The following is a 23,982-nucleotide window of genomic DNA, read 5'->3' as shown; positions in this document are numbered from 1 at the left end:
GAAGTTTCCAGGTTATCATTACAACCCTGCCCCTCTTCGTGGGGGCAGTCAGACTCCCTTGGTAAAACCACAACCTTGGTTAAATCCAATTCACCTACTCTGTGCCCGCACTCATGCAGTGTTACATGGCCGAAGAAGAACATTCAGTCATACTTAGTGGTCTCATTAGATTCATTATCACTAACTTTGAGTAGTCCTTCATTTTGCCTGGCTATCAAAAGTATGCTTCCCAGGTCTGTTCGCTCTCCCATTCCTCTGGTCCAGAGCACTCCTCTACCTCCTATCTCCAGTATCTAACTGCTACATGATATTTCCCCCTTGAAAACCAAGTTCCCAGGCCTCACCAACCCTGAATCTTCCCCAATTTCTCAATCCCCAAATGTCCTTGACATCTCTCACATTCCACAACCAATCCTGGCAAATACACTTGCTTTTATCTTTAACATATATCCAGATATCACTACCTCTACAGCCTACAGCTGCCACCTCAGGCCAAGCCAGCTTTCTCTCTCCACCAGATTCCTGCAGCAGCCTCCTAATTTTGTTCTAATTTTGCCTTTATCTCCATACTTCGGCCTATTCAACACAGTAGACATTATGACTCCTATTAAAAAGACATCCCTGAGTTTTAGGATACTTTGTGTTTCTAACCTTCTTCCACTTTAATAAAATGCTATTCTTAGACTATAAAAGACTAAGTCTATAGCACAACCATTATTTCAGACTGTACTCTAAATTATTTTGATAAATATGACCTTTTCAATGCACATCACCTTAAAAACAATTACATAAGAGAACAAACGTATGGACACCAAGTTGGGGGGTGGGATGAATAGGGAGATTGTGACTGACATATATACACTAATATGTATAAAATAGATAACTAATAAGAACCTGCTGTATAAAAAAAATTAAATTAAAAAATAAAAAATAAAATAAAAACAATTACATATATTTTTACGACAGCATTCTAGGTCATAAAACAGAGCCAAAGTAATTGACCTTCAGGGGATATAATCCCATGATAGCCCAGTTGACACGATTAAGCTAATCAATTAAAGATTCACCTCGTGTTTAGTTCAGAATCATTATCAGACTTTTGAAAATGTGTTTTAAAAAAGAGAATAATTAACACTGCTAATTCATTTTCTTCCAGAATCTCAATATGACAAAACTTGTATTTTAAAACTAGAAAAAACGATTTAACCAAAAATGTCATAATTTCATATTATATTCTCAATGCTTTCAAAGCCCAACCATTAAGAAATTAAACAACATGCTTTCATTGAGAGAATTTTTAAAATCTATACAATTCAAGCTAATGAAATATTTTATTGTACAAAATAAAAGTGGTGTTTTTAAAAAAAACATTTCCAGGCCCAGACATCCGCAGGAGTATGTGAGGAAAGGATTCCACTGGAGTATAATAAGCAATACTCCACTGAATGAAATCACAAATCCACCCTCCCTATAGTAAATACTAACATTCGCCACAGGCTTGAAATTCCTGTAGCATCAGTAAATGTATTTTTAAAAATATTACAAACATGCTTATGATGCATAGGAAGATGGAAAAATTTAGACTTAACTGCACACCACATGTACTCCCAGCTTTTCTAATTTACAACCAGTTAAGAATCACAAATATCCAAAGAAAGTATTTTAAAATAGTATATATGATTCACTGGTAAGTGATTTTTATACTCAAATAAATAGTATAAAATGAAATATTCTCATTTCATTTTAATGTCACATTGAATTTTAGTACTTTTCAATCCAAGAAAAAAATAAACTGAGACATGGTCATGAGTTCAGGATTATATATATTACAATTTGCCTTGTTATAATACATTTGTGGCTTTATGATAAAAATAACTCAGAGACATATGGAATCCAAGCTAATTTGCATAACTGTCACAAGAAAAAAGCATTAAATGCATTTCTGAAATAAGTATTTTCATTTAATTCAGAATCTCAAAACAGCATTAGACCTTGGCCTTGTTTAAAAAAAGTTTAGTTAAACACTAAGCTAGCTAAATAACCTTCTTGAAAGGTTTAAACACAATTGATATAGAAAATGCTTTCCCTCTAATCTCAATCTTACATAAACGAAAGAGGTAAGGGGGAAAAGGTAGACAATTTCTTTAGCAGCATATATGGCTAAATCCATCAACCACCTTAAACTAGAATGTCCATTATTGACCCCATTAAAAAGAACTGGGCATATATCAAAAGTTACCCACTTCATAAACCAAAAGACAATAATTTTAGGGTTACAGTAAGTAAAATATTTTTGAAACACTTCAAAAAACTTTTGACGTTAAACTAGAGGAATCATGTCTTCATTGTAAGAAAGAAAGGCATAAAAGAAAGTAAAAGACATTTAAACTAAACTGATTTTCAATCTTCTTTGAACAAAAGAAATAAAAAATAATGGTTGATTAGCTAAGCTCTGTGCTCTAACCAAACTAATTAATTACAGTGATTTTAAATGGCAACAGCCCATCTGACTGGGTAGCTTGACAGTTTTGAATACTTTTGCAATGATTTTTTTTAAAACGCAAAGACACTAAAATGATCCGGTCATGCAATGTTCATCTTATGCATTCTGCATCTCTTTGCCAATCTTGTAGCTAAGGATCTTGTTCCAATCAATCTTAGTGCGTGTAACTGGCAACTGTCGACGTAAGGCTTTGAAAGTAGTGTCCGACATTGTCTGATAATTCTCACTGATGGCAGTCTATGAAAAACAGTAGTTAAAAGTTTAAAGAAATAAAAGGAACGGAACAATGTATAAAACACACAGATGTTTTAGGAAAAATCTTTATTTAAGCAGCCTGTTTCACTGTTTTTAAAAAGCCAAATAAAAACCCCAATATGGTTTTAAAAGCTATTTATATAAGCAGCTAAAAGAAAAAGCTTATAATCATTTTGGATAATTAAATTTAATAAAATGAAATTATAAATTAGATTTACTATCTGTGTGTCCTCATTTTGGATCTATTTTACTATTTCTCTCAGAACAATTTCACAAATTACTGTTTGCAAGGAGTGGAAACTTGTCCAATACACAAATTAAATGCTTAAATTCAAGAGTGCAATTTAGAAGCAGGTAAAGAATGTAAAAGAGTACAAAATGAAATATGATCTAAGGAGATCACATATAATCCAAATGCTTTGGGAAGTACCTCCTAAAGTAGAATTTCCAATCAGAAACAAAATAACCATTTAAAATCTTGGCCTATTTTGACCAATACTCAGAAATTACAGTTGGCTAAAACTGAGTTTTAGCTACATTTTGACAAGTTTGCCCTTGAACTAAAACAAACAAAAAACACACAAAAAAGACTATCTTATTATAGTGAAACAATGAAAAAATTCAGGCTTATGACTGAAATTAAAACTTCAGTGCCATTATTTACAAGCAAATATAGATTATACAATATTTTTGAAAATCATACCTGGTATTCATTTTCTGCAGCCTCTACAATCTTTATAAATTCTTTTGCTGTTTGTACCTCATTCTGAATGAAAAACAAAATCAAAAGTAAATAAAATAGTAATTTAAAACTACACCATTATTACTTTTAAATAGGTATGTCAATAGATGTATGTTTAATGATTTGTTAATAAATAACACAGATGGAAATTATGACAAAGGGAAAATATTGTAAGATGAATTATTCTAAATTCAAGGGGAACTAGGCAAAAATGTTTTAAAAGTCTACAGAATGAGCATGGCTTTAGTGTTTCACTGGTTAAGGAAAGCAAAATCTTAATAGTACATGCTGATGAAAAATTCAATTATAACACTTAACAAGCATTTCAAAAAGCTTTACGGGTAAGATGTTAGTCACAGATTTCTAATTAATGACTATATTGCTAAATATTTACTGAACAATATTTACCACCATAATGATACATTTAAAAAATATTACCAATTAGAAAAAGCATATTTTAAAGTTTAAGGTGCATTTTTTAGTGTTTAAATATTTTCTGGAAAAAATTTAAAAAAAATTTTTTTATATTGGAATTTTATTCCGATATAATGCATTTCTTTGCTTCTTTCCTAACACTAAAAGTTAACAAGTGTTGATGTAAAATTATCGAACACCTTACTTTACGTATATTATTTATATATATTTACACATGTATTTATATAATGGGTACATTTTTTCCATCCAAAAACAGTAAAGCAACAATGAAAATCCTCTAAGATAAAGTGAAAAGGTAATTCCTAAAACACTCAGCACAAATTGGCATATTAGTCAAGTTTAATTACTACAACGAGATCTCACAAGTCCACAGTCTATAATTTTGTAGACAAATCTCTCTTAGGAAGACTCTTTACTCAATGTCAAACTCCTCAAAGAATACTAAGTACCTTGTTACACAAATAATATTACATATATACTCACGATATAAAACTATATTGAGTACAATGTCTCATGGAAAACCAGACATTAGTAATTATCTTTCCTGGCAATTTTGCAGGAAGAATACTACTTAGCAAGAAAGCAGAAATCACCTAAGTGCTAATGAAAACTTGAAAAAAACCAATAGAAAAAGAAAATTTAAAAAAAGAAAATCCAAAAATCCCATAGCTTTCATTTCTTTTCAGGTAGCATCTGGCCTAACACACTCACACATGTTTCTTAATATTAAATCAAATGCTTTCTTTTTTTTTTTTTAAATTTTATTTATTTATTTATGGCTGTGTTGGATCTTCGTTTCTGTGCAAGGGCTTTCTCCAGTTGCGGCAAGCAGGGGCCACTCTTCATCGCGGTGCGCGGGCCTCTCACTATTGCAGCCTCTCCTGTTGCGGAGCACAGGCTCCAGACGGGCAGGCTCAGTAATTGTGGCTCATGGGCCCATCTGCTCCGCGGCATGTGGGATCTTCCCGGACCAGGGCTCGAACCCGTGTCCCCTGCACTGGCAGGCAGACTCCCAACCACTGCGCCACCAGGGAAGCCCTCAAATGCTTTCTTAAATTAAAAATAAACTTTAAAAAATATTTGTAAGTTAGCTAATTTTGAATATTAGCAGTTGATGTTTATAATATACTAATGCTTTTAGGTATACAACACATTTGATAAATGTTTATCAGAAATGTCACTGTTAACATATTATAATACCTTTGGGACAAAAAAATTCTGCAAAGAAATAGTTGCATGTTCAATGAAGAGAGTGTGTGAAAGACCTCTGCAGGGAAAAAAAACCAAGTTCAAAATTTCCAGAATTTGAAAGCTGAACTTCAGAAAAACTTCATTAAATCATACTCCAAATAGAGAAAAAAAAATACCATAGGGTTTAAAAGTTAAGTACAGGAGCACAGATGTAAATTTAAAAGCTAAAACTGTAAAATTCGTAGAAGAAAACACTGGAGTAAATCTTCACGATCTTGGGTTAGGCAATGGTTTCTATTAATATTCCAAAAGCATAAGTTGCAAAAGAAAAACTAAACTGGACCACATCAAAACTGGTATCTTCTGTTTTGCAAATGATACTACCAAGAAAGTGAAAAGACACACAGAATGGGAGAAAATATTTGTAAATCATATATCTGATATAGGACTTGTATCAGAATACATAAGCAACAATTACAACAACAATAAAAACACAAATAACCAATTAAGAAATACACAAAGAATCTGAAAAGACATTTTTCCAAAGAAGCTATTCAAATGGCCAACAAATACACAAAAAGATGCTCAATATTATTATCCATCAGGAAAATATAAATAAAAATCACAGTAAGATGCAATTAACAGGGGCTTCCCTGGTGGCGCAGGGGTTAAGAATCCGCCTGCCAATGCAGGGGACATGGGTTCAAGCCCTGGTCCAGTAAGATCCCACATGCTGTGGAGCAACTAAGCCCTTACGCCATAACTACTGAGCCTGCTCTCTAGAGCCCACGAGCCACAACTACTGAGCCTGCGTGCCACAACTACTGAAGCCCACGTGCCTAGAGCCCAAGCTCCGAAACGAGAAGCCACCGCAATGAGAAGCCTGCACACTGCAACGAAGAGTAGCCCCCGCTCACTGCAACTAGAGAAAGCCACGCACAGCAACGAAGAACCAAAAAAGCAGCCAAAAATAAATAAATAAATAAATAAATAAAAGATACAATTAATACCAACTAGGATGGCTATAATAAAAAGGCAGACATAAGTTTTGGTGAGGATGTGGAAAAACTGGAAACCTTATATACAACTGATGGGAATGTAAAAATAGTGCAGCAACTTTGGAAGCAGTCCGGCAGTTCTTCAAAAGGTTAAACTAAGAACTACCATACAACCCAGCAATGCCACTACTATGTATACATCAAAGAGAAATTAAAACAACGTCTACACAAAAAACAGTACACACAAAGGTTCATAGCAGCAAAAAGTAGAAAACAACACAAATGTCCATCAACTGATAAATATATAATGTGGTATATGGATTATTATTTGGCTATAAAAAGGAATGAAGTACGACACATGTTCTAACATGGATGAACCTTGAAAATATTATGCTAGGTGAAAAAAGCCTGTCGTAAAAAATCACATATCGTAGGATTCCATTTATATAAAATGTCCAGAAGAGGAAAATCCAGAGTCAGAAAGTAGATTCATGGTTGCCTAGGGCTGAGAGGGGTTTGGGGGAAGGGCTGGTGGGAGGGAATGGGGAATGACTGCTAATGGATACAGGATGAAGGATGGAGGATGAAGATGTTCTAAATTAGATCGTGGTGACTGTTGTACAACCCTATTAATACTTAAAAAAAAAAAGAAATGTATACTTTAAATGGGTGAACTGAATGTATGTGAATTGTATCTCTTTAAATAAAGCTGCTAAAAAAAAAGTTAGGTACCAATTTCCAATTACTTACCATCTTTAATCTATCTGAAAACACTTTAATCTGAAGCAGAAATACTACTTAAAATGTTAATTCCAAAACCGCTCTAGTTGTATAGAAGTATTAGGTTGTTTAAATTTTATTTTGGAATTAATTACTTACAGACACTGTTAGGGAATCTTGTATATCTTTATGACTCACTAGCTGAACATTACCATCTTCATAATAATGAACCTATTAGAAAAAGAAATTACAGAAACCACATTACAGGAGTTATCAAGATCCTCATGGCTTCAACAATCACATCAATGCAGATGACTGCCGATTTCAGCTCTAACCTAGTCTTCTCTGCTGAGCTCCTGACCTTAAACTCCAGCAAGCCTCTTCCTGCCCTCAGGCTAGCAAGGAACTAGGTAGCAGTTCCTGTAGTTACTCAGGCAAGCCCTCCATTGACTGGACTGCTGCACATTTCTACCTCATAGATGTTCTACTGGTATCTAAACTCAAGATTTCCAAAATCAAACTCACAATCTTCTCTCCCAACACCACTCGTTTTGTGTATTTCCACCAACCATTTAATTCCTCAAATTCAAAGACATGAATTTATTCAATAAACATTAACTGAGTGATTACTATATAAGACTGCTACTACAGGAGGTTCTAGAGACACAAAGCTTTTAAAAAGACAGCCCCTGACCTCATATTTCAACACAACATAGTAAGAGGTACGTACAAAGTACATTAGCAACACTCCAGACTCTCTCTGAGACATAACAAAGGACTTCAGAAAAGAGGTAACACCGTACTTGGGTTTAGTAAAATGAGTATAACAAACTAGGGAAGATGAGGAAACTGAGCTTAGTAGAGAAGAGCATACTTCAGGAAAGGCCTGCAGGTACTTAGGACTGGAATGTGTGTGAGTTTGGGGAGTAGGAGCTGTGGCTGGCGGAATATACAGGTAGGTGACAAGTCAACCCTGGGCCTTCTATGCCATGCAGATATGTTTGGACTATCTAGTAGGTGAGTGTACTACTAAGATGGTCTCAAGTGGCAAGTAACATATCCAGATTTAAATTTTTAAAAATCACCTTTCTTGATGGCAATGTAAAAAAGTGGATTAGGAGATGGCAAAGGGTCCAACAAATCAACAAAATAAAGTAACCATTATAAACCAGGCATCATGCCAAGTGCTGAAGATAGAACCAGACAATCCTGGCTCTCAACAAGCTCTGGCTCAACAGGGGCACATCTCAGAAATTACCCAGGTGAGAGCTAGAGGCCTAACTGAAGGAAAAAATAATGTCAACAATAACGGCTACCATTCAACAAGCACTTTATGTCTGGCTCTGTTCTAATCATTTTGCCCATATTAACTCATCTTCAAAACACTGTATGAGCTATTTCATTGTTGCTGTTTTCTTTTTTTTAGCTGATGAGGAAACAGAAAGAGCTTAAATGACTTCCTGATGTCATACAACTAATAACTGGCAGAGCTGGGATTCAAACTCAGGCAGTCTGGTTTCAGAATCCATGCTCACAACCTCTATTTTCTAGCCCCTAAATGACAGTCACACCAAGACATAACAAGTAATAGGATAAAAGACTAGAAATAATGTATACTGGAGTCAAATGATAGAGCAGTGCATCTGATTCATCTTTATTCCTTTATGGCTCTTAGCATATACCTTTCATGATAGTTAAGCAACAAATGTATTGAATAAAAATAAGTGAACCAAGATAGAAAGAAATTAGTCAGTATTTTTCTTTAACTTATTTAGTAATATTCGTATTTACATCCTCTTAGCTATCAAATTTCTTCTATACAAACATTTGCGCTTACACTGAGTCAATTCTAGTGGGTTTCACATAAGAAGCCAAATATGAGTACAGAAGATACTTAGGATATATGTAGTATGTACATGTGTTAACATATATATATACTTATACATCTATACACACACATATATTAATATTATACCTCACTCAACTCCACTCCAATTCAAAAGATAGAACAGCACAACTCAAACTCAGAAGATGCTTGGATGAATAAATTGTATGACGAGCAGACCAAATGGTAGCATCTAATTTTAGCTGTGTTTTTAGAATCTGTCAGCTATCCTTGCAGATTTTTGATGACTAGGGAATGAACTGCAAGGTTATTTAAAAGATGAAATCAGCACTACTTGTTTTTCCCATTACCTCAAAACAAAGACCTGGAAAAGAAAGTTATTGAGTACTATGAAAATGTAAACATATGAATTAGTTGCTTCTCTGCTCAGAATCATCTAGAGATCAGCAAATTCTTTTTACTTCATACCTGAATTTTCAAGATGCCAACCACCTGAGTGGTTGAAGGAGTGATTGTAAACTTCCACTCTGACCTCCAACGACCATTCCTTAAAAATAAAAACAGCAGCTGTAAATAAGGTAGGGAAAATAATTTGAATAAATTTTAAGTTCCAGATTTAAATTTCACTCTACAGTATAAGAGAGTGTGGGGGATGGACGCTGGACATTCTTTTTTTTAATCCCTGAAATATTCAGAAGAGTCAAGAGGTTATGTTCAGTTATGAGCTACATTTAACTTAATCTTCATCCTGCTGATAAGAAAGGACCTATATAATGGATGCAACCTCAGAATTCTAAAGCTAAGGCTTAAAATACAGTTCAAAACTACATCAGTTTTCTGACTTATGCTTTACTTAAGAAAAAACTGAATAAATGTTCAGATTACCAGGGGCTTTCACAAGTTTACCATCCAGTGAATGATACAAAATCCCGTAGTTTTAAAAGAATGGATAGTAATACAACATTCTTAAGGAGATTTTGATATCTGGAAAGAGAAGGGCTTTAAAGGGTTATAAGCATCAGATTTTTTTCCCTTTTCCAATTTTAGGTTCAAAGTTTCCACATAAAAGACACATACATCCTTCTCCTAGACCCCAAAATGATTTTTGGTATAAAATTGATACAGATTAATCGTAAGAAACTGTGACATTACAAACAAGCAACAGGCATGTTATTCATTTTTGTCTCCTAGATAATGAATTTTATCCTAATTTTTTCCTGACAGCCTTTTCATAGCAACTCCTTTTCTTCTGACCTCTATTTGCTCTTTTGCATACTAAAGACATATTCTGATACGTAAACTTATACCTGGCAGTTTTTTTTTAAACAGTATATATTTCTAAAACAGTCACAGAGCGAATGGATCACTATACTGGCTTTGCTACAGAATTATTTCTGGGTTCCCTTCAATATTCAATATTGCAGTCTGCCCAATCACAAAAACCTGCAGAATGATAGCACTCTCATACCTAAAGTTAACACTTACCATTTGAAAAGTACTATTATTAGAACAATGTGTATGTTCTACAAAATAAAACATAATTTTATAACATGGTTTGATTTTGAGTGACTTAGCCAAAATTATCCATTGAAGCTTGGTTCGAAAAAGAACTTAGATCTATTCATTTTTATTTCACGATTCCAAAAGAAGTTATTCCTTTTATTTAGGTATTAGTATCAAGCACTAGTGAGTTCTAAGCATACACATTTCTGATTTATAATGACAACATGCATATATCACCACTGATTGTGAAAATTAAAAGAAAAAAGGAATTCCAAAGCAAGTAATCGTAACAATTTGAGAACTATTTCAAAAGATCCTTCCAAAGGCATTACTATATAGTAATAGTAAACTGCACTGCATAGACAGTACCCTTTCTTTCATCAATGGAGTAAACAGTCAAGATGTCCTAGCTTTTAATTATATTCTTCCCTTCTCTTCTATTAATGCTTTAATTACAAATGTGTATTTATTCAACAAACATTTATTAAGCCCTCAATACTGCTAGATGTTAGGGAAACAGTAGAGACCAAGAAAAGAATGTCCCTAGTGAAATCTAAGAAATGACCAAGACCAGAATCTTCTGATTTTTATGCTATCTGCATTTGAGGTGAACTGAAGTAATTTCTTTGTACCAAAATATTTAGATTTTACTGAGGTTATTGTGATATGTGATGTAGCACTTTGGAATGTCATAAAAAATTATCTTTTCCAAAAAGTGGAAGTGATTTTTAGCTTCAACGATGTAATGTTCATAGTGGTAGTTTAGAAAAAAAAATTCAGATATGTGAAGTGAAACAGACTAGAAAATTCAAGGACATCATTTTCATTTTACATATGCTAACACTCAAACTGTATTTCTGAAAACTAGTAAATTTACTGTAACATCTCTCAATATATTTTAAACTAAAACTTAGTAACGAGTTCAATCCCAACAAAATTGATTTTATTATATATACATCCTGGCAAAAACAGCATAAATTAATAGCAATTTTGTGAAGACTTATTTCTTAGGATACTGGTAAATTAATGCTACAAGTTTTTAGGCCTAAAATAGAGAAACTACATTTATATCAAGGCCATACAAGTAAGTTAATACAACAGAATTTTTAGGAAACTGCAGCTTGTCATTAAGGCCTATGTTTACAAATAGTATTTACTTTCCTTCAGTGATAATGGATCTCTCTCCTCCAAAAGTTCCTGTAACCTTGCATTTATTTCTGTGATGGTTAAGTAGTGGAGCAACCTTGGGCCATAGACCAAACTGGTCCACAGGGGTTACTGATACCTGCGCTACCCTACCCTTAACAGCACCACCAACCAACTCGGCTAACAAGTCAAAGACTAATATACTTAAAAGGTAAATATTATGACCATACTTACTCTGACAGCCTCAGAATGTATTATCAAAAAGGGAGGATAAAAGTAAAGATTTCATTCAATTCTGAACTTATAAAGTCTTGGAGAGCCACAGAATTTTATAACAGGAGATATCTCAGAAACAGTCTTGTCTAAGAATAAAAAGGCCCAACAACTTGTTAAAAGTCCAAGATTACGAGTGCAAATCAGTGCTTTGGGGAGCTGGACTTTTATAAGGGATAATCAAATGATTTGTACAAAAATTATAAGACATGACTGTAATTTGCCTCACTGGACAAAAATGTCATTACTTCCTCACACTGGCCAACCAAGCACAAAGCAATCCACATGAAAACATCTACTTCAGAGTCACCAAAGTTCACGTACCAAAACACGATCATTCTTCACTTTATAAGTACCTCTGCCCTCCTCCCCCATGCAAGTCTCATTCAGGAACAACCCCTTCTCAGAATGAGCATATGGGCCTGCCAACTGGTCTGCTCACAGGCACACGTTCCCTCAGAATGCTGCTTGCTAGTCTAAAAACACCCCACGCTCTGCCACCTTCTTTTCACTGAGTGTCAACAGATTTACTGCTACCTTTAAAAGATAAGGTTGATTATGGAACAGATATTTTTCTTATATAAAAAGGCTGAAGTTTTATATTATACTGTTCTTAGTCAATCATACACAAACAAGGTATAGGCCCAAGCAATAAAGCAAGAACTACAAAGAGTATATAAGCAGTGTCAAAATTCCCCAATACACAAAATTTTAACTTACCAAAAGTTTTTTGCTTGAAACTGATGGCTTTCTATGCATGCAATAATGGTCTGCTGTCCATCTATTTTTTTACCATATACCTTGTTGATAAAGAAAATAAACACAAGAGTGAATTTAGGGCCACAGAATGTCCAACTTTAAACATCTATAAAATACTGAAAATTGTACAGCATTTTGGCAAGAACATATAAAAGAATACAAAGTTAGGTCATCATTCCAATACAGTAGCTAGAAAAACAAATACTTAAATATGTACACCTAATCACAGATTCTTAGTGAATCATAAAATAGCTCACCATTAATGAAGTACAATTTATTGGAAAAAAAAACTAACTGTACTCTTCAAATATTCATAAACATCCCACAATCTCAGGGGTTGCCATTTCTCTAGACATTTAAAATAAAAAGTATTGAGATAGAAGTGAGAAAGTTAATTTACTTATAACTAAGAAAGTTCACTAAGAGAATGCCTGCAATGGTATGATGATATTATTTCACCTCTTGCCAACTGCTTTAAAAAAGCAATGAATAATTTGTCTTTCGATCTCCTGGGAACAAGTAAGGACTCTCTAACTCAACCTCACCACCTTATTCTTGAGGTATTCTTCCAAAATAATCTTAATCAACACGGTTATAATTCAAAGAACCTGTAAGGTATTTTAGGTTATGTTGCTATACTTCTCAAATAATTATTGAGAGCTAGATACTTAAAGCGACCATATGAATTTTTGTCCTAACCAGGAATCTTCTGAAAGTGAAATGAGGTGGCTATTGGTAATACTAATAATTATGTTGGGACAGCAGGTATGAACCAGGATGTATGGTCATCTTAGGCTGGAGAGGTAGGCAGAGGCCAGGTTCACAGGGCCTTGAAAGCCATGTTCAGAAGCCTGGGCTCTATCCTAAGTGCAACAGGAAATCTTTGAAGAATTTCAAGCAGGAGATTTCATGATCTGATTTGCATTTCAAAAGATCACTGGCTATGGAGAAGATCACAGAAACACAAATGTGGGGGACTAAAAAGCATACCTAGGTACAATCTATGAAAGAAAAAAAAGTACTCCTACTTTCTATCATATTTTATCCTGAAAATAAAAAATAGGTTAAACCTATGAAAGAACCACATTTAAAACCTTAAGAAATTTGATTATAAAACACAGGAGGACAAGAGCTCACCTCCAAATAATTTTATTTGTTCTAAGATCTTGTAATTTAATGAAAAGAAGTTTGATGTAAACTTAGGGAGATGAGTCATGAACATGAGATTAAAGAATCTCATCATATCATGTTCCTCAAATCAATGTATGAGAATTACCACTTGGATTTAATTCAAGGTACAACCATTTTTCCATTTTTGACTATCATAATACATTTACTATTTAAAGTTTCTTGAAAAAAATAGTAAACATTCTTAGAAATATTTACTTCAAAAAAAGGAATATTAAGTTATAAAATGTCCATTCTGTAAGTTACTATAAATTTCAAGATATCACAAAACCACCGTCATATTTACATAATACAAAAGAAAGAAGTGCACACTGGATGACTTACAGTGCAGACCCCATTCGGATAATGTTCTTTTACATAAGCTCGCAGAGCAGCTTCTACTGAAGTCCTCCAAGATTCAATTGCATTTTCTGCTTCATATGGTCTTGGATCAGTTGCTTCCTTTCTTAAGTGATCAAATTTGAAACAGATTCTGTTTTTTGGATCCAAAAACTTTCCATTTCCCAGGTCACCATGTTCTGTAATCAATACCTTCAATGATGCAATGAATTTTGGAAAAAAAATATTTAAAATAGCATTTAAATACTGATATATTATACATTCACTTGAACTTTTTCCTTAAAACTATAAAATAATTCTATTCCAAGCAACTGGTTTAACTATATGGCACAAGTATAATACTTCAAATGAGTAGACTATAAAGACAATGAGGCTGCTCTCATTCAGCTCAGATCAGTGGATCTGATTTTCTCCCAATATAACATCCAGCTACCCGGTGGGGGAAAAAAATCCATCGTCTAAAACCCTGCTGGAGTTAGGTGTTTTTTTTGTTTTTTTTTTTTTAGGAGTTATGTTTTGTTTTCTTTTTGAGAACTATGGACAGTTTACTATTTCTGTTAACAGTCTCCAGTTCCTCAAAACTAAGGAACTGGTAATAACCTTCACTGAGAACGGTTACAAGGGAATGTTTTTAATCCACTTAGAATCCTCTTCAGTGTGTCCTACATTACTCCTGGGCCCACAATCTTATCTACTGTTAAGTGCCTGCTGCTTGTTTTTATTAGGATAATCATTGACAGTTGTTTTCAACTGACTTCCAAATTTTAAAAAATATAATTTCTTCATTTATGTGCATTTAAATTATACACGCAAAAATTTGACATTTTGTGCTTTCTTTTAAAAAAATTTCGCTCTTTTTCCTTCCCATGCGACTCTCCCAATCTTTGACTCTATACCTATGTCAGGACTCCCCCATCCCTTTGATGTAAATTATACAAACACAGGATGTACCCTTCTAAATTTTTTTCAGTCATATTATCCTACACAGATAAATACATACACATCTCTATATACATACACACACAACCAGGGGTTTTTTTTGGTCACTGTTCTAAAATAATGGAATGAAAATGCACACATATTTTTCTGCATCTGGTTTTTTTCAACATCAACACTTTACAGGAATCCTTCAGAGTCAACTGGTAAACCTCTCATCATTCTTTTTAATGGTTGCATACTATCCCACGATGTGGGTATAACAATTTATTCTGCCATTCCACTACTGTTGGACCATCTCTTTATTTCCAGGCTGTTCTCTTTTTGGGAGGAGGGATAGGCACATGAAAAATGTTAAAGTATTATTGTACACATATTCTAACATACTAATGTTTCTATTTCCGCTGGATACTTCTATTTCGCTTAGACAGATTCTCAGCAGTGAGGACAGTAGTTACAGGGTTTGTATATTTTTAATTTTTAATACATAATGATTGCTTTCCAAAAATGGCTGTGACAATCTACATTTCTGCAAACAATATATGAGATGCTTCTCTTCACATTATCACCATCAATAGGTATACAGTTCTTTTTTCAGTCTGATGAGTATAAAATATATCTCATTACTTTAATTATATTTCTCTGGCTCACAGGTCTAAATATCTCCAAGTTTGTGGGCCATTTTCTCTTCTGTGAGCAAATATTTTTTAATATTTTTCATCTGGGTGGGTTTTTTTCTTATTAATTTATAAGAGTCCTTTATTTAAGGTATCTGTTTTATTCTACAGTTAAAATAATTGATATGTAGCAAAATGGCCATCTTTTCTTTTATAGTTTCTGGGCTTCCAGTCTTATTTAAGATGGTTTCCCCTGCCCTTAATTATACATTTAGACTCTTTTCTACTAAAATTCTAGTCATTTTACAAATTTTTAATCCACCTGAAATTTATTTCTATATATTGTGTAAGACAGAGGACTGGTTTAACTATATGGCATATGTAGTTGATAGAAACCAGTGGTACCAATACCCTTTATTATATGTCTGTCTAAATTATAACCTTATCATGTATAAAAATATTCATATATTTTGGGACTAAATTCTGGCTTGATATGCTGCTCTACTGATCTATTTGTCTACACGATACCATGCTGATTTGACTTTACATTGGTTGTAAAGCACCTTTTGCTATCTAGCAATGCAACTGTCTCTCACCACTCTTACATTTTTCTTGTGTTTCTTCAAGCATGTTTTTCATATAAAGTTTATGAAAATTTTGACCAATTAAAAAACTATCAGGATTCTAATCAAACTGCATTAAATTCATATTTTAGTTTTTAAATAATTTAACTTTCTACCTCAAAATGGAATTCAGTGTGCTTTTCCATTTGCTCAGAACCTGTTTTATGTGTTTCAAGATAACCACCATTTTCTTCACATTCCTATGCATTTCTTGTTAAGGTTTATGTTCAGTATTACCACTATTTAAAATGAAACTCCTCCCCCTCCAACCACTACTAGGGTAAAGTCCCTACTTGCCACAATAGAGGAAAGTTAATGCATTTTGTACACTTACCTTAAATTCAGCCACCTCACAAAATTCTGTTAAGTCTAATAGGTTTTTTTGGTTGGGAGGTTAATTTATGGGAGTTTCTGACTATTTCTAAATATATAAATCATGTCACCTAAGAGTTTTCTGTTCTTTTCCAAAGCTTTAAGAGTTCTCATTCTCTTGTCTTATTTGCTATACTTCCATTTATGATAAATAATAATGGTGATAAGTTGACATACCTGGCTAATTTTCTATGTTAACTAAAATTATATTAGTGTTTACAGTTTGATATTTACTACTGGTTTTTGTTAAACAGTATATTATATTTAAGAGGTTTTCTTCTATCCCTATTTTACTTAGGGTTTTTGTAATGAGGATTAGCTGCTGGATTTTTCAAATCCCTTTTCACTGTCTATTGATGTATCATAAGGTTTTTCTCTTTATTTGTTGATTAAGCAATAAGAGCAATATATTGCCTTACATGGTACCACTCTTGCATTCCTGTAATAAATTCTATTTAGTCTTGGCATATTATTCTTTTGATATATTTCTGGATTCTGTTTGTTAATATCTGTTTAAAGTTTTAAAATCTATAGTCATATGTGAGATTAGTATAGTTTGCTTTTTTTGTTTTATATTTATTAGGTTTAAGTATTAAAATTACAGTAGGTTCATAAAATGAGTTTGAGAGCTATCCAACATTTTAAAAGGATGCATCCCTGGATCCAGCAAATCTTTTAGGGATTTACCTTAACAAAACAATGGTCCATGTGCCCAGAGGTACAATGATGTTCAGTACAGCACTGTTTATAACAGTTAAAAAAAAAATCAAAAACACAAAATCTCCCAAGGAAAAAAATAAATTTAAGAGCTTCATGAAATGAAACACTACATGCCTTTATATATATGTGTGTGTATACACACATGCATAAATCTATCTATATACCTACCTACCCACGTTTACTTTTTCCCTTCAGTTATAAGTCATCTTCTGTCTGGTCTCTCTTTTTCCCCTATAACTACGAGACTACATATTACATAATGAATAATGCCAAACGCAAGCTTTAATATAGTTTGCCACTGAGAACTAATTGTTACTACTCTCTCTTATGTTTTATCTCCAGTTCCTTCTTCATATTGTTTTATATAAATTGTGCTTCATGTAAGCATGATAGAAACACAATCACTGTTCAATTACTAGTAACTTTAAACCAAAAAATAAAAAATAAGAATGCTAGTGACTTTTGGGGCTTTTCTTTGCTTAGCAATTCCAACCTGCACTTTGGAAAGAAAAGATTTAATAATTACTAAATGCTAAGTTACTCACATGAAGAACTGTAGAATTCCAGAGCAACTAAATTATGACATAAATCTTACTAATATAAACTCTAGATTTTGGATTAATATAGGATTGATTTTTTTCCTATAAAAAACAAGAAAGTAGATTTAAAGCAATTATCTTCTAAAATCTTAAAATAATTACATTTGAATATTTCTAAAAGGGACTTTCTGCTAATAGCATTATTGGTCTCAACAAAAGAAACTACATTTTCAATTACTTTGCTCCTAAGTGGCTATGATTAAAATGAACGCTTTTTTTTTAACCTTTAAACATACCACTTCACAATTCTTGCAGGATACACTAACCATTACAAATGAAATAAAGAATATCAGATCCTGTGTTTATGTGAAACATACCTGATCTTCATAACCTTCAATTTTTACTGGAGTAAACTGGTCCAAGTTATACTGTGCAAATGCACTAAAAAAGAAAAGGGTCAATTATTTTAAATTATGTATTTAATGTTCTTAAAAAAATCACAAACAATTCACTGTCAAATAAAGGTCTCCTGCACTGCACATGGCAAGTTAAATAAAACTGTTAATTCTCTACTACTGATCTTATATTAGGTATAAATATTATATAGGTATGGCTTTTTAAAACCCGGTGAATGACACCCAGCTTTCAATGCTTAGCAAAAAAATTAAATCAGTAAATATAATCAGTCCTTTCCTTCAAAACCCTGAAAGTAAAGGTTAGCCACTTATAAGACACATACCCAACTATTCAAGTATATACTAACATTTAGTATACAACATACCGGGAAACAGAGTAGGTGCTGTGAGAGATGCAAAGAGTAATTAGACAGATCAAAGGGCTTACAGTTGAATAGGAGCTATGATAAACATAATCATAACACAAAGCAGAAAGTACCATAAGAGAATGACCAATAAACATCACAGAGAATATATATTTTTAAAAATTACATTCTGTTGAGGCAAGGGTAAGAAGAAAAGAGAATCAGGGGTGATATCATAATGGAAGTGATACTGAGAAATGGCCTTGAAATAATGGGTAGGTTCTCTGGTCTTGCAGAAATTGGAGGGATGAGAAGAGCAATTCAATTAGAGGGACCAAGATGAGCAAAATACAAGAGGAGAAGATAGGTTAAGTCCAACATCACAGAAAGCACCAAGCTCAATGCCTGGCACATAGCAGGTGTTCAGTTATATTTACTGCCTTCAACTGAAAGGTCCTGCATGATGGAAAAATTACTTCATTTGGGAGGCAAAGCAGAATTACAGAAGCTTTTTGAGAAAAGACAACCAAGAACTACTTCTGAAGAAGATTAATTTGGCAGCAGTGTGTATGACAATTGGGTGGTGGAGCAACTAGAGCCAGGAAAAGCAGTTGGGCTATCATTAGGCAAACGTCCATGTTAGAACAGCTGAGAGTCTGAACTAGGAAATGGTGACGAGATAGATTCAAGAATAAAGCCTCTCTCTAATTTCATATGAGTAAAGAATAATGTATTACATAATTACATAATACATTTGTAGGAAAAACTCTCATAGCACAAAAAAATTACCTAAAAAATAAAGATCACACTGTATTTTATTAAGTCTATAACCTAGGAAATCTCTTCCACTTACTAGGAAAGACAGTGAGAATTTTAAAATTTAGGACTACATCTCTAATTCTAGTCTACTTGGAAGCTTTTCAGATTACTCTGGATGGTAAAATGTCCACTGAATTTTTAGGTGTTAGCTACTGAATCTCCTCAAGAGAGGAGATTGAGCAAAGCATTATTGATGAGTTAACAGGAGACTAGTAAATGTAAAAACAGCAAAGTAGGATTAAATTCCTAGCTGTCAAATTCCTGACACTGCATGTCAAAAAAAGATGGGAGTAAATATAGAAATGTATGGAGGGAAAGGGAGATTTTCTTTATTCATTAAAACTGTAATTTTCATAGGAATAGCCCCAACATAGCCAGGCAGTTACTATCCCTTAAATGAATTTACCTCAAAAGTATGTTTGAGATTAAAAAGTATTCTAAATCACTTAGAATTGAGGGTTCACTTTCCAGTAAAAGACATATTTAAATAATAAATTTAGATAGTAATTTGGTCTTGGGTCCTTTACTGCTCATATCAAACCCCGTTCATCTATAATCTGGGAGTGGGGTAAGAACAGGAAATCTGAAAAGGAGACAATGAATATGAAATAGGTAAAACTGTATCTTAAATGCTCAAAGCAAGTTAAACAGGTGACAATTATGCAGTATGGCAGGAAAGGTACTCACTAACCTAGGAGTCAGACTACAGAATATCTAGGTTTTGTTCGAACCCTGATATTAGCTAGTGTGGGCCTCACTTACCATATCCACAAAAAAGGGGGGTTTGAACTAGATGACTTCCAAAGTCCCTTCTAGTTCAGAAAACTTACTCCATTTACCCACTCATCATCCATTTACCTACCCCTCCACCCATGCAAATATTTAGGTGTTAAGCACTCTATTAGACACAGTGAAAACAATAATTTCTCTGCCCTTGTAGAGTTCTGTAGCCCAATCACCCATTTCTAAGTCACCTGTTCCTGTAGATTTTTTTTATACCCTTTACCATTAGTCATTCACACCTTATACTTTTTACCATGTGTTTCCACATCATCTCTCTTATTTACTATTCGAATTGCGTTCATCATTTAAACTCAGCTCAAAAACCATCTCTAAATAGAAATTTAAAATTTCTTCCTTTGGGCTCCAAAGGTCTTTGATATGCCTCTATATTTTATTTCAGTTGGCCGGAAATTCAACATGTCTGACTCCCCACTGGATAATCCCTAAGAGGTTTATTTGTCTCATCATCACAGTGAAGTCTGGCATTCGTCATGTCTGTTGAATAAAAGGCTATTTCTGGATATTTCAAAGTTTTCTAGACTTGAAAGTACCAAGTCTTCAGTATGCCTGATTTTACTATGAAATACACTGAATTTATGCCCTTCAGTAAAGATGTCCCATTAGAACCACTTTTAAGAATAGCCATGTTTCCCCCACCCTTACAAAAAGATAGGAAGAGGAATTTCTCAAAAATAAATTTAAAATTAAAAGAGTTAAAGCAACAGGAAAAAGGTGGAAGAAAGGAGGAAAAGAAGTACACAGAAGGAGCTGTACTTGTATAAAAGAAATTTAGTATCAAAAAATGCAACTGAAGAAGCAATAGGACTATGGCTATGCACTTACTTTGGTGAAACTGCCACTAGGACACATTTTAAATGTTTTTACAATGCTTTCCAAGCTTATGTTATATAGGTCTGGACAGGCTCAATGACAAGTGATACATTATCTTTTGAGGATGAAACCAGGTTTGGAGGTATTTCAAAAGTAATTCAGAACCAAGTCAAGTGAACAATGGGGGTAACAGCATGTTTGTTTGAAAATTATTTCACAGACAGGACACTGTGAACCAGAGTAATATAATTCTGAAGTCAATCAATGATTTAAGGTGTATTTCTGTACTTCACAGATAACTTCAGATGTCTGCAAAATGAATTTGAACAAAGAGTTTTGAGAAACTCTTCTGTACAAAGACTACTACTGAAGTCAACAAAAAGAATCACTTCTTTCTCTTCTTGTTTATCTAGTTAGCAATCATTTACTGAGACTATAACCACATGCAAGAAAACCTGAAGTTTCTACTGAAGGTTTTGATGTTTTTTGAGGTCATACTATAAACATCTTGTTTTATCATTAGGTACTGATTTCCTCAAAGACTAATCTCCTTAAAAGATCAGAATATCAGGCATTTAATGTATATACCTCTTGAAACATGGACCAAGACTGTCCCTGAAATTTGGTTCATAATAAAAGAGAAATATAGCTCATATTCCAGTTTTTTTTAAAGAACTCCAATTTATTTAAATGTAACAATCATCAGATAAATACTCCTTTGGACAAATAAAATTTCAATGCTTTCATCATTTTTTATTCAAATGTGTAACTGTTTCATACCATTTATATAATTATGAATATTTTTCTGACCTTCATTAAACTTTACTCTGCAGGGGAAAAACTCTTCTTTCAACAAACGAACTTTGTTATAAAGCAGAAACTAACACACCATTGTAAAGCAATTATACTCCAATAAAGATGTTAAAAAAAAAAAACAAAAACAAAGGAAGTTTCTCATTTCCTTAACTCAAAAAAATTCACTAATTTTTGCGCCTACACGAAACAACGCACAAATTTATTTACCACAGAGAACTCAGAGGAAAAGGTTACTTTGAAAGTACTGTTGTTACAAGTTCATAAATGTTGTATGTTTTCTTTACTTCCGTAAGACTTTTGTCAACATGCTATATGCTATTATAAAGAAAACTAATTTTACTTGGGTATGTAAATAATTTTAAAAGGTTTAAAGAACTTAGGAATAAGAGGCCATTCACCCAGAAACTAATAACTAAAGTCAAAGATATCAAGTAAACTGATTTCTATTATGCACTTTAATATAATAATTTAATGGGTGGAAGCAACCCGACTGTCCACTGACATGTGAATGGATAAACAAAATGTGGTGTATATATATATATGTATGTAAACACACACACATTCAGTGTTAAAAAGGAAGGAAATTCTAACACACGCTCCAACATAAATGAACTTTGAAGACATTCTGCTAAGTAGAATAAACCAGTCACAAAAGGACAAATACTGTATGACTCCACTTCATACATTAAATAGAATGATGGTTCCCAGGGGCTAAGAGGAGGGGAGAATGGAAAATTATTGCTTAAAGGGTATGGAGTTTCAGCTTGGGAAAATAAAAAGTTCTGGAGATGGATGGTGGTGATGGTTACACAAAAATGTGTATGTACTTAATGCCAAAGAACTGTGTGCCTAAAAATGGTTAAAACGTTAAACTTCATATTAAGCATATTTCCCCCACAATAAAAAATAATAAATAAAAATTTCTATTGAAAGATAAAAGGACATAAAAGACCCGTAATAGCCAAAACAATCTTGAGAAAGAAGAACGGAGCTGGAGCAATCATGTTCCCAGACTTCAGACTTATACTACGAAGCTACAGTAACCAAAACAGTATGGTGCTGACACAAAAACAGATACATAGATCAATGGAACAGAATAGAGACTCCAGAAATAAACCCACACACTTATGGTCAATTAATCTATGACCAAGAGGCAAGAATATAAAATGGAAAAAAGACAGTCTCTTCAATAAGTGGTGCTGGGAAAACTGTACAGCTACATGTAAAAGAATGAAATTAGAACATTCCCAAACACCACACACAAAAATAAACTCAAAATGGATTAGAGACCTAAATGTAAGACCGGACACTATAAAACTCTTAGAGGAAAACACAGAAAGAACACTCTTTGACATAAATCACAGCAAGATCTTTTTTGATCCACCACCTACAGTAATGGAAATAAAAACAAAAATAAACAAATGGGACCTAATGAAACTTCAAAGCTTTTGCACAGCAAAGGAAACCATAAACAAGACGAAAAGACAACCCTCACAATGGGAGAAAATAGTTGCAAACTAATCAACGGACAAAGGATTAATCTCCAAAATATATAAACAGCTCATGCAGCTCAATATTAAAAAAAACAAACAACACAATCCAAAAATGGGCAGAAGACCTAAATAGACATTTCTCCAAAGAAGACATACAGATGGCCAAGAAGCACATGAAAAGCTGCTCAACATCACTAATTATTAGAGAAATGCAAATCAAAACTACAATGAGGTATCACCTCACACCAGTTAGAATGGGCATCATCAGAAAATCTACAAACAACAAATGGTGGAGAGGGTGTGGAGAAAAGGGAACCCTCTTGCACTGTTGGTGGGAATGTAAATTGATACAGCCACTATGGAGAACAGTATGGAGGTTCCTTAAAAAACTAAAAATAGAACTACCATACGACCCAGCAATCCCACTACTGGGCATATACCCAGAGAAAAACATAATTCAAAAAGACACATGCACCCCAATGTTCACTGCAGCACTATTTACAATAGCTAGGTCATGGAAGCAACCTATGCCCACTGACAGACGAATGGATAAAGAAGATGTGGTACATATATTCAATGGAATATTACTCAGCCATAAAAAGGAACAAAATTGGGTCATTTGTTGAGACGTGGATGGATCTACAGACTGTCATACAGAGTGAAGTAAGTCAGAAAGAGAAAAACAAATATCGTATATTAACGCATATATGTGGAACCTAGAAAAATGGTACAGATGAACCGGTTTACAGGGCAGAAATTGAGACACAAATGTAGA

General features: G+C 33.5%; 1 protein-coding gene across 1 annotated transcript in view; it reads right to left on the bottom strand.

Annotated features, from left to right (window-relative positions):
• Nucleotides 1–1,796: 1,796 nt before the first annotated feature.
• The window catches only part of CAPZA2 (capping actin protein of muscle Z-line subunit alpha 2), a 48,528-nt gene continuing 26,342 nt past the window's right edge, over nt 1,797–23,982 (bottom strand). Inside the window, exons 4-10 of the mRNA XM_068549347.1 lie at nt 18,083–18,146; nt 13,884–14,090; nt 12,333–12,412; nt 9,159–9,237; nt 7,004–7,075; nt 3,462–3,524; nt 1,797–2,740 (exon numbers count right to left, since the gene is read on the bottom strand). Coding sequence (XP_068405448.1) covers nt 2,600–2,740; nt 3,462–3,524; nt 7,004–7,075; nt 9,159–9,237; nt 12,333–12,412; nt 13,884–14,090; nt 18,083–18,146 — 706 coding nt within the window. The 3' untranslated portion in view covers nt 1,797–2,599. The remainder of the gene's footprint in view (nt 2,741–3,461; nt 3,525–7,003; nt 7,076–9,158; nt 9,238–12,332; nt 12,413–13,883; nt 14,091–18,082; nt 18,147–23,982) is intronic.

Source organism: Eschrichtius robustus, chromosome 8, assembly GCF_028021215.1.
Source record: "Eschrichtius robustus isolate mEscRob2 chromosome 8, mEscRob2.pri, whole genome shotgun sequence".
In the NCBI taxonomy this organism is placed as follows: domain Eukaryota; kingdom Metazoa; phylum Chordata; class Mammalia; order Artiodactyla; family Eschrichtiidae; genus Eschrichtius; species Eschrichtius robustus.
Note: the sequence above shows the minus strand (reverse complement) of the source record. Positions and strands in the feature narration are given on the sequence as shown.